General features: G+C 43.7%; 1 protein-coding gene across 6 annotated transcripts in view; it reads right to left on the bottom strand.

Moving 5' to 3' along the window:
* Positions 1-3,835: 3,835 nt before the first annotated feature.
* Positions 3,836-12,361, bottom strand: part of LOC119952339 (glutamate receptor 3-like) — a 492,268-nt gene continuing 483,742 nt past the window's right edge. For 4 of the 6 annotated variants that reach the window (XM_038776029.1, XM_038776024.1, XM_038776023.1 and 1 more), the window contains one exon: positions 3,836-5,222. In XM_038776029.1, the coding sequence (XP_038631957.1) occupies positions 5,058-5,222 (165 nt within the window). In that variant the 3' untranslated portion in view covers positions 3,836-5,057. The remainder of the gene's footprint in view (positions 5,223-12,361) is intronic. The other 2 variants (XM_038776028.1, XM_038776025.1) reach the window with 1 other exon arrangement.

Genomic DNA, 12,361 nt, shown 5'->3' with positions numbered 1-12,361 from the left:
GGGTGACGCTGGCTGGACCAGAATTTATTGCCTATCCCTAACTGCCCTTGAACTGAGTGTCTTGCTCGGCCATTTTAAGAGTCAATCACACTGTGTGGATCAGGGCACCTCCTCCAGAGGTCCCTAACGTAACAGATGCCAGTCTTCATCCATTTCAATTCGTTCCACGTGGTATCTGAAAACAGCTGAAAGCACTGGATACTGCAAAGGCCATGGCCTCCGACAATATTCCGGTAATAGTATTGAAGACTTGTGCTCCAGAAGCTGTTGCACCCCTAGTGAAGCTGCTCCAGTATAGCTACAACATTGGCAATGTGGCAAATTGCCGCGGTATACTCTGTACACCAGCAACAGGACAAAACCAACCAGGCCAGTTACCACCTCACAAGTGTACTCTCGATCATCAGTAAAGTGATGGAAGAGGTTATTAAAGCACTATCAAGCAATACTTACTCAGCAATAACCTGCTCACGTACGCTCAGTTTAGGTTCCGCCAAGGTTACTCAGCTCCCAATTTCATTACAGCTTTGGTTCAAACATGGACACAAATGGCAGGCATTGACCTTCTCCTACAAGAGAGAATCTAATCATTGTCCCTTGACATTCAACGGCATTGCTCTAACTGAATTCCTCACTATCAACATCCTGAGGGTTACCATTGACCAGAAACTAAACTGGACTAGCCATATTGATACTGTGGCTGCAAAAGCAGCTCAGTGGCTCAGAGCCCTGCAGAGATGACCTCACCTCCTGACTCCCCAAAGTCTGTCTACCATCTACAATGCAAAAGTCAGGAGGTTGATGGAATACTCTCCACTTACCTGGATTAGTGCAGCTCCAACAACACTCAAGAAGTACAACACCATCCAGGACAAAGCAGTCCACTTGATTGCTCCCCCTTCCACAAATATTCAATCTCTCCACCACCAACGAACAGTGGCAGCTGTGTATACCATCTAAGAGATGCACTGCAGGGACTCACCGAGGCTCTTAGGCAATACCTTCCAAATCCACAACCACTGCCGTCTAGAAGGACATGAGCAGCAGATATCTGGGAACTCCACCACCTGCAGGTTCCCCACCAAATGACTTACCACCCTTACTTGGAAATATATCGCCGTTCCTTCGCTGTCACTGGGTCAAAATCCTGGAACTCACTCCCTACACCACAGGGACTGCAGCGGTTCTTGAAGGCAGCTCATCACCACCTTCTCAAGGGCAACTAAGGCTGGACAATAAATGCTGGCCAGGCCATCCCAACGCACACATCCCCTAAATGAATAAAAACTGCTAAGGGTGGCAGATTTCCTTCCCTAAAGGACATTAGTGAACCAGGTGGGTCTTTGTGACAAACGTCACATAGTCATTATTAAACTTTCAATCCCAGGTTTTTAAAAATTCAAATTTTGCCATTTTCCCTGGTGGGATTCAAACCCCGATCCCCAGAGTATTACTCTGGACCTCTGGATTACTAATCCAGTGACTAGTGCCAGATTTAGAAAGGAAATCTTGGAACTGTCAAGCTGACATAATTCCAACTCACGGTAACAAAAGCCTCTGCCCAAATTCAGGCTCCAAAAGGTCCATTCTAGTTTACTTTATATACTTTTAATTCCACTTCATTTCCTCATTTTATTTTGTTCTTTTTTAAAACAATAGTTTGTAGTTATTGGATTCCACAGTGTCACATTTATAGTAATCTGGGCCACACCTCGCCGTGTCCTTGAAGGCACAAGTGATGCACAGATTAGAGAAAAACGAACAACAATTATCCCATGTATATTTTGTCATGACTGGCAACAACCAGCGGCCACGTAACGAGACCATACTTCTCTTTATACAGTGGGTGGTTATGATCTTGAATGCAGTGGATTCCACCTCCCTTGCTGGATTCTCCCCAGATGCAAGGCATCATTGTGGCCATCACTGCAATCAGGGACCACCCAGTGAGATCCATGAACAGGAAGGTTTTCCACTCCCTCTATGCCCAACTGCTCTGTGATCACAACAAGAGCTTCCTCAGTCAAGGCTGCCTTACTGCAACTGTTAAAAGTGTGGGATGGATCCTCGAGGACAAGCGATACTGAATCTTCTACAGGAGCTCCAAAGGCATGGAGGCAATATAGCCAATGCCACTTGCTCAGATGTAAAAGCATTCAGCAGGCCATTGGGCTTCTTATGAATTGATTTCTGTGCCTGGACCAGTTTGGTGGTACTCAATACCCTCCTGTAAGGCTCTCTCGCACATTGTTGTGGTCTTCTGTGCTCTCCATAACATGGCCTTTCAGAGAAATGTGGACCTTGAGTACAATGAGGCCTTGGAATAGGATGAACAGAGGCAGGAGGTGAGAGAGAGGAGGAGGAAGAGGAGGCAGAGAGGGATAATACTGGACAGGGAAGTTCTCCTGCCGCATGATGAGGTGTCCTCCTCTTACCACCCTCTCATAAGAGGATCTCCTTCCTCTCCCCCAATATTAGATCCAAATTGGCATCACAGCCTGGCATGGTAACTGCTCGGCTCAGGACCGCAAGAAACTTCAGAGAGTCGTGAACACCGCCCAGTCCAGCACACAAACCCGCCTCCCATCTATTGACTCTATCTACACCTCCCGTTGCCTTGGGAAAGCGGGCAGCATAATCAGAGACCCCTCCCACCCGGCTTACTCACTCGTCCAACTTCTCCCATCGGGCAGGAGATACAAAAGTCTGAGAACACGCACAAGCAGATTCAAAAACAGCTTCTTCCCCACTGTTACCAGACTCCTAAACGACCCTCTTATGGAATGATCTGATTAATATTACACTCCTGTATGCTTCACCCGATGCCGGTGTCTATGTATTTACATTGTGTACCTTGTGTTGCCCTATTACGTATTTTTTTTAGTGTATTAAATGATCTGTTTGAGTTGCACGCAGAAAAATACTTTTCGCTGTACCTTGGTACACTTGACAATAAAGAAATCCAAACCTAAAGAAGTGAGGGATTTTCCTGGCCCTGTTGCTTCCAGCTTACCAGTGACATCTCTCTTCCCTATGGCACTGTAACATCATCTTTAGCACATAGATCTCTCCCTCAACACAGTCAGCAGTCTCAGTGAAGGCTGCTGTAGGGTGTCTAAATGAATCCCACCCTTCAGCTGACCCATCTCCATATCTGCCTCCCCCCTCCCCAGCCCCCGCCTTCGACTGTGAGCGTGTAGGGAACCTGAACCTGTTTCCATATCATTTAAGGTCTCATCTCCTTCCCTGAAAATCTTGAGTTTAATTAGTTTCCCACTGGACGCAGGTTTTTGACCTAAAGGCAGACCCAACTCCTGTTTGCTGTCTCTGTGGGTGAAATTTCAGCCGAATATTTGTGACACGTACTACAGTCAGTGAAAATGACAATTATTACCAATCTCCATTTCATGCATAATAATGCACACTGCAGAAGAACTTTCGGACTGAGGCAATCAGGTGAAGTATCAGCAATACAGGAATGCTTTTTGCTTTACATTTCAGGTCAAACGTTCAGAATAGAATATGCTTGTGTACAGAACAGGCAGCAAATGCATATGGCCTGTTCCCTGGGTTACCTTATTAAGACCAGCTCCTATCCTGACACCAGTATCATAAACCCACATTGTGATGACATTGAGATAAAGGAAGCAAGGAGGTTTAACAGTATTAAGTGCGACTGACGGACAGAGGCTCTTGTAACTGCAGTTGATTACACACTGGTAAAGGGCAAAAAACGCAGAGAAGTGTCAGGCTTCACTGCTTCAAAAAGAATAAGAAACCGCTCGACCACAAAAGCCGTTGAGCAAAAAAAAAAAATCAGAGGCATACACTGTGATTCGGTCAGGCATTTGCAGACTTCTTTTTTTCTATACAGTTTATTTACAAAATGTATTAAAATTCCTTTCTTTTACAACACCTCATTACCGAGACTCATTAAATGATGTCCACTCATGCATCTTTATGCTTTAAATATTTGCTATTTTGCTCATTTGTTAACATTTCTGTGTTTGCTGATGTGCAGTTTTAACAAAAAAAAAATTCTTTAAGTGACTACAGCTTAACTTCTATAGCTTGAAGTTAATAGCGGGACGTGTAGGCAATCACTGTCTTACATGCAAGTTTAAAAAGAATGAAAAGAACTCAAATCCTTCACCTCTGTGAAGTCGATCACTCTTCAAAACTGACACAAGTTGATAAATCTACATTGGTTCTGTTCATATAATCCTTTAAAAAAATCAGTTTCTTTTTCTATAGATACTTTATTTGTGGAGCACTGATTAACCCTTTCTCAACTGATCAGGCCGCTTTCGATTCAGATGAAATCTTCTCAATGATCAGACGTTTGAAAATGTTCAGAGAGGAAAGGGTTAAGCATATTTGCTCCGATATAAAAGTAGGCCATTTCATTGTACATGATTGTTCACATTCCTTTTGACATCTTGACAGCGCCTCCTTCGCTTCTTCACAGATTGGATGTTAACCCACTGAATCCCCATTTGTAATATTAACAGAGGTAATTAGTATGTAGGTACTTTACTGAACAGCCTGGATTTTACTTGAAAAAAAACCTTACAATTATGTTTTTGTTTCCTCTCACAGAAAAGATATCATGTAAGAATTTTGCCTCTGTATTTTGCAAGGAATATCTAATTTTTAAAATTGCTATTATTTCTTATTAGTTAATCAGTCATTAAAGGAACTGTTTTCAGACATTACTTTAGATTGCACATTTCGTTTGAGTGTTTTTCCAATTTTTCATTTATTTGGTGCGAGAAGACTGCACTGGCACCCAAAGTAATGAATTCCAATATTATTGTTCAGACATTTTATACATGAAACCTTTCTCTGCAATAGTTGTGTTATCAAATGATGGCTTTTTGCTGAACTAAATTGATTTTATTCCCGTATATAATTTCACAGAGAAGCTTGATTCTCTTTTTTAAACTCTGTCCTGTATTTTCAAGCAAGCTAGACTCTTATTGTGATTCAGAATGATGAGTTGCATTGTTGTGATTCTCCATTATGTTCCATAAGGCACTGAAGGAGTATTCAGTTTTTTATGAAAAGTCTGGTGCACCATCAGCCACTCTTGTACCATGTCTGACACCTGGTACAGCGTGCAGTGACCACAGGTAGTCAGGGGTCATGGCACGGCCGTTTTCTCCAACGCTCCCAAATATGGACAGTGTTCCTTTGTTTTGCGTGGCATCAGTGTAGGTGAGCTGTGTTACAAAGAAGGGGAAAGAAAGAGTACATACTATTAAAATCGAGAGCACCAAATACATTACCATACAACGTATGGGTCAACTGGCAAGTAAATGCTCCGTCTGACATTAAATATGATACAGTTTCCACATTGCAAAGAAAATGTCTGGTCAGCTAAAATAACACAACTGAAGTTTGCAAAACAAAAGCAAAATACAGCAGATGCTGGAAATCTGACATACAAAGAGAAAATGCTGGATGAACTCAGCAGACCTGAGAGCATCTGTGGAGAGAAACTATTAATGTTTTGGATCTAAATGATTCTTCATTTAGATCTAAAACTCTCTCCACAGATGCTGCCAGACCTGCTGAGTTTATACAGCATTTTCTGTTCTTATTTAAGTCAGCAAAATGACTGTCAAATAAGAATACATTTCCAGACATGTACAGTGAAAGTGAATGATCTATCATGGCCTCTTTTTGTGGTCCCCAGCAACACCTATGCCAGTCAGCCAATTCGATTCACTATACATGACAGCAAGGAACGGCTGCAGACTCTGCAAAGGCTTTGGGTCCTGACAACGGCAATAGTACTGAAGACTTGGGCTCCAGAACTTGCCGCGCTCCCTGGTCAAGCTGTTCCAGCGCAGCCAGAACACTGGCATCTATCCAACAATGTTGGAAATTGCACAGGTAGTCCGGTCACTTTGATCATAAGAATGAGAAATCAGAATATTTTGAAAAGTTGATCATCAAAGAGACTTCTGCTTATATTCCCTGGAGTTTAGAAGAAAGATCTCATTGCAGGCAACAAAATACTTAAGGGGTTTGGTAGGCGGATACTGAGAGATTGTTTCTGCTGGTCGCGGAATCTATAACATAGGGCCACAATCTGAAGGTAAGGGACCAGTCATTTAGGATTGAGATGAAGAGAAATACCTTCACTCAAAAAGTTGTGATTCTTTGGAACTCTCTATCCTGGAGGGTTGTGGATGCTCCATTATGGAATGCATTTAAGGCCCGGAGAGACAGATTTCTGGGGCGAGATTCTCCGGTCGCCAAAATCGCTGTGGAATGCCGTTAGTCACAGCCTTCTATTCAGAAAAGCACCCTTCTACTGCTACCATGTCATCTGTGCCCAAGCCAGTTCTGCATCCAACTTTCCAGCTCTCCTTTGATCCAATGTGACTTCACCTTTTGTACCAGTCCATGACTTGTCAAAGGCTTTACTGAAGTCCATGTATACAACATCTATTGCCTTTCCTTTATCTATCACCTTTGTCACTTCCTCGGAAAACTCGATCAAGTTTGTGAGGCACGACCTTTCCTTCACAAAACCATGCTGTCCATCATTAATAAGTCCAAATGTTTCCAAATGTGTGTAAATCCTTTTTCCAAGAATCTTTTCCAATAATTTCGCTAGCACTGATGTAAGGCTCACTGCCTCTAATTTCATGGATTATCCCTGCTTCCCTTCTTAAACAGTGGAACAACATTGGCTACTCGCCAGTCCTCTGGAACTTCACCTGTAGCCAATGAGGATACAAAGATTATTGTCAAGGCCCCAGCAATTTTCTCTCTTGCCTCCCACAGTATTCTGGGGTAGATTCCATCAGGCCCTGGAGACTCATCTACTTTAATGTTTTGTAAGATGCCCAACACCTCCTGTTTATCAATACCAACATGACTCAGAATATCTACACACTCTACCCTATACTCCTCACCCACCAAGTCCTTCTCTTTAGTAAATACTGACGCAAAGTATTCATTTAGTACCTCTCCCATTTCCTCTGGCTCCATACATGGATTCCCTCCAATATTCTTGAATGGACCAACCCTTTCTTTGGCTACCCTCTTGCTCTTTACATACGTATAAAACGGCTCAGGATATTTGTTAATCCTGTTTACCAATGATTTCATGATCCCTTTCCTACCCCTACCTTAAGTTCCTTCATACTTTCTTTATATTCTTCAAGAGCCTCATCTGTCCTAAGTCTTTTAGACATTCTGAATGCTTTCTTTTTCTTTTGACAAGGTTCATAATATCCCTGGTTATCCAGGGATCCCTATACTTGCCACCCTTATCTTTCATCCTCACAGGTACATGCCGGTCCTGAATTCTAATCAACTGACATTTGAAAGCCTCCCACATGCCGGATGCTGATTTTCCTTCAAACAGTCTCGCTCAGTCAACACTCTCCAGATCCTGCCTAATGCTGTTGAGGATCAGGAAAGGAAGTTGAGCAGTCCACAATTTAGCAAAAAATTGAATCGAGGGATCGGAGTGTGGGTGCCATGGGAAATCTGAGAGAAGATAGGAAAGAATACAGGGAAACTTATGGGTTTAGCCCTTGGGTGGAGGAGGCTTGTAGGGAACATTTGGCTGACTGAGAACGGGGAAACAAGTTGCAGTCCTGATAAAGGAGAGGGGCGACTGAATGGATAACACCCCAGTCTTAGTGCTGAAAAAGCATGGTAGCACAGTGGTTAGCACTGTTGTGTCACAGCTTCAGGGCCCCAGGTTTGATTCCCGGCTTGGGTTACTGTCTGTGCAGAATCTGCACATTCTCGTGTGTGGGTTTCCTCTGGGTGCTCCAGTTTCTCCCCACAGTCCAAAGATGTGCAGGTTAGGTGGCTTGGTCATGCTAAAGAGCCCTTCGTGTCCAAATAAGTTAGGTTGGGTTGCTGGGTTATGGGGATGGGGTGGAGGCATGGGCTTAAGTGGGGTGCTCTTTCCTAAGGGCCGGTGCAGACTCGATCGGCCAAATGGCCACCTTCTGCCCTGTAAATTCTATGAAGCTTCTTCTGCATCATTGAAGGTGAGGGTAGAAGGGCAGGGGAAAGGATCTAAGGAGTTGTTGGTACCAACAAACAAGCTGGAAATTTTCTCTTCAGTTAAACCTGGAGTAGTGAATGGTTTTGACTGGGGAGAGAGAAGTCGCCAGGCCCGGATGTGATGCATCCTAGATTGCTGAGAGAGGTAAGGGAGCATATTGCAGAGCTATTGACAGAAATCTTTCAGGTCTCTCTGAATGCAGAATTAGCCCTGGAGGATTGCAAATGTGATGCCATTGTTTAAGAAAGGGGCAAAAGAAAACCCAGGAAACTATAGACCTGTCAGCTTGACATCAATAGTGAGAAAACTGATGGAGGCCATAAAATGGGGTAAGATAAATATACACTTAGAGAAAAATAAGTTAATACTAGATAGTCGATATGGCTTTTTCAATGACAGGTCATGTCTGACAAATTTAATTGAGTGCTTTGATGAGGCGACACAAGCAGTGGATGTTGTATTTTTGGACTTTAAGAAAGCATTTGCTACAATACCACATGGCAGGTTGGTTAACAAATTAAAAATGTTTGGGATCGATGGGTCCTTGGCAGCATGGGTTGGAAGTTGGCTAAGAGATAGGAAACAGAGGGTAGGTATGGATGGGCATTTCTCAGACTGGAGACGAGTTGAAAGTAGTGTTCCCCAGGGCTCAGTGTTGTTTAATAATTTAGAAGTGGGTGTTGAGGGCAAAATCTCTAAATTTGCAGATGATACTAAGCTAGGGAGAATAGCGAATTGTGAGGTTGACACTGAGCGACTTCAGAAGGACATTGACAAGTTGGCAAATAGGCAGACACCTGGCAGATGAACTTAATTGCAGCGAATTGTGAGGTAATGCATTTTGGTAGAAGAAACATGGGGAGACAATATAGGCTCAATGGTACAACTTTGAGGGGAGTACAGGAGCAGAGGGATCTTGGGGTTCAAGTGCATAATTCTCTGAAGATGGCCAGGCACGTTGAAATAGTTATGAAGGTACATCCTTGGATTTATAAATAGAGGCATAGAGTATAAAAGCAAGGAAGTGACACTACACCTCTACAAATCATTGGTCAGACCACATTTCGAGTATTTTGTTAAGTTCTCAGCACCTTATCTAAGGAAGGACATTAAAAGGACACTCCCTGGAGAGAGTGCAAAGGAGAGAAAATGATATCAGGAATGAAGAATTTTAGACACAAGGAAAGATTGGAGAAATTGGGCTTGTTCTCCTTGGAGTAGAGAAGATTAAGAGGCTACATTATTGAGGTGTTCAAAATTCTGAACACTTTTGACAGGGTAAAGAAGGATATTCTGTTTCCAGTAGTTGGTATGTCAGTTATTGGGTGCTACAATTTCAAGATGGTCAGCAAGAGAGCTAGGTGTGAGATGAGGAGAAACCTTGGGGGCGATTCTCCGATCTGGCGGCCAAGTGTTCACGCAGTCGTGAACGTCGTTGCGTTTCACGACGGCGCGAACAGGGCCCGGGCACGGCCTATTCTGGCCCCCACAGGGGACCAGCACAGCGCTGGAGTGGTTCACGCCGCTCTTGGTGCCGCACCAACCCACGCATGCGCAGTTGTGCCAGCTTAATCCTGCGCATGCGCAGTTGGGCTGTGCAATCCTGCACATGCAGGGAACTTCTTGCGCGCACAGGCCCCAACCCAACATGGGGGTCGGTGTTCTGGGGCCGGCTGTGGCGGAAAGTCGGCCCGGGGGGGGAAGAGGCCAGCCCGCCGATCGGTGGACCCCGATCGCGGGCAAGACCCCTTCGGAGCCCCCCCCGGTGAAGGAGCCCCCCCCCACAGGCCGCCCGCCGAGCATTCCCGCAGATTTCCCACCGGCAGCAACCAAGGGTGAACGGCGCCGGGGGAGTGGCCGCTCGGCCCATCCGGGCCGGAGAATCGGCGGCCCCGCCGAATCCAGTGACCTGCGGCTGGTGCCGCGGCAAATGCATCAGCGCAAATGGCGCCGTTTCTCCGCACCTCGGAGAATCGCGCGCCGACATCGGGGCGTCGTGACGCGGTTGCTCCGATTCTCCGGCCTGGCGCGGGGTTCTGAGAATTGCCCCCCTCTTTACTCAGAAAATTGTTGGGGTTTGGAATGTGCTGCCTGGGAGAGTGGTGGAGGTGGATTCGATCGGAGGTTTCAAAAGAAAACTGGATGTCTATTTGAAAGTGATGAATTTAGAGGGCTATGGAGATAGGGCTGGGGAATGGGACTAGCTAGGTTGCTCTTTTGAGAGCTGGTTCAGACACGCTGGATTGAATGGCGCCCTTCAACAAATAAAATAGCAAGGCAAATAGTCCTTTGTGTGGAACTGTCAGTCTTATTTGATGTTATATCTATGCCATAGCCTCCAGTGATGTTTATATTGGGATCAATCTGATATTTCTTAGCAATATGAGTAACAAAATGACTGATGGCTCAATAAAAATCTCAGTTTGTGAACCACATGGAGTTGCAGATAGTTATTGATAGTTAGTTATCTGACACAATTGCCAATTAATACAATCTTTGACTGAGCTTCATAAGAATTTAATTAAAATTTTGGAAGTAACTCTGCTAAGAATATTTAAGGGACCACATGGTGATGTAACAACTACCTAATAGTCATATGCCTTGAGAATAAACTTGTCAGATATTCGAATGTGAATGCAAAATATTTGTGTGAAACTCCTTTGCCTAAAAGCTAACTGGAATTTTAGACAAATACACGTGTTAATATTTGAGGCGGCTAATTTCAAAGCAGTAGATTGTGAATTTAGGAAGTGGGAAGCCATGGGAAGATTCTGGTACAACTATCCTTTGTGCTATTATTCCTATAGAAAGTGTCCTCTTTGGAAAAAATCCGTATCCACTGCTGATTTCATTCTGCATAAAACAAATACAATTTCTGTCATTGCAATGTCTCACCCTGTGTACAGATTAAAGATGTGCAACTGAAATATCCCGTTCTGCCTTTGTTTCATGCATTGACTGACAAATTGTGCATTTCAGATTTCCAAAATTCAGTTTTTCTTCTCATCCTCAACTGATAGGAGGCTTGATTTGTCTTTGTAACATTACTGTGTCAAATTCCTTCAGTTTATCCATAAGGTAACATTCAGTTTACCTCTGGTATATCGGTATCACAGAGTATGCCTCGGTGATAGGGACCCTTTCTAGCCCAGGTAGAAACTTTCCTTTGATAGGTTTTTTTTGGTGTTTGCATTCCCTTTCCCTAAATCACTTTACTGATGCAAATGCACTGTTGCAAATAGCAATACCCAGCATTTGGTTTCTACAATGTAATTATATTTTTCAGAACATGGAATCTGATGGCGATGAAGGGAAATTTACAGTCTTCGGTTAAGTGCAGTGAAGAGCTAACCGATTACAGGTCATATAAAACTAACATAATTTACTTTTGTAGGAATTTATAGCCATGCCTGATACGGTATTCATTGTGAGAATTGTCACCACTGCTTCTGTATTATTTTATTTCACATAAGCTTTTGATATTTACACAGTCGTGCATATTTTACACGGTTTTGATAGAATAAATGAAAGGAAACTGCTTGCAGAGGCAGAAGCGTTGGCAGCCAAAGGACACAGTTTGAAGGTGATTGGCAAAAGATCCAAAGGCAACTTGAGGAAACATTTTTTTAATGTAGTGAGATTTTGTTATCTGCAGTGGCCTGCCTGAAAGGATAATGGAGGCAGATACAATTCCTTTTTGAAAGCCTCAATTGACCTGGCCTCCACCACTCTGCCAGGCAGGGTATTGTTCAGACTGGGGAAGGACTTTCAGGTCAATGGTTGGTCAGTGATGTTGGCGTTCTTTTCAAGATGGTGCCTGGATAGGAGAACAGACTACATTCCAACAGACCTGCCTCGCCACGGAATATGGCGCAAAACCTCAGGTTGTATAATTAAGGAGGTCAGGACTAGAAAATTTGGTCTGTTTCCCAACCGTCTTCCGCAGGGGGAAACGCTCCACATTCCAGCAGGACTTAGTCTCACGATAGGAGAATTCCACCACTGATTAATTTAGAATGAGAATGTAGTTTTACATTCAATAAAATAGACAGGGCATTGGACCATGGGAAATAGGATGATAAAAGGGGTGAGAAACTGTAGTTTATGAGGAGAGATTTGGGACACTGGGGTTAATGCCACTGAAGCAGAGAAGGCGAAAAGGCTATTTAATACATGTCCATAAAAATATGAAATCTTTCAATGGCAAAAGACTATTTCTTCTGGTTGGGTATCAGGATGAGGGGATCTGTAGATCAAAATTGTCATTCGGAGTAAAGTTTGATGTTTGTTTACTCCGAGGACAATTGGAGCTGTGAATGC

The sequence above is a fragment of the Scyliorhinus canicula genome, chromosome 17 (assembly GCF_902713615.1).
Source record: "Scyliorhinus canicula chromosome 17, sScyCan1.1, whole genome shotgun sequence".
In the NCBI taxonomy this organism is placed as follows: domain Eukaryota; kingdom Metazoa; phylum Chordata; class Chondrichthyes; order Carcharhiniformes; family Scyliorhinidae; genus Scyliorhinus; species Scyliorhinus canicula.
The sequence above is the reverse complement of the archived record's forward strand: the minus strand, read 5'-3'. Positions and strand labels throughout refer to the sequence as shown.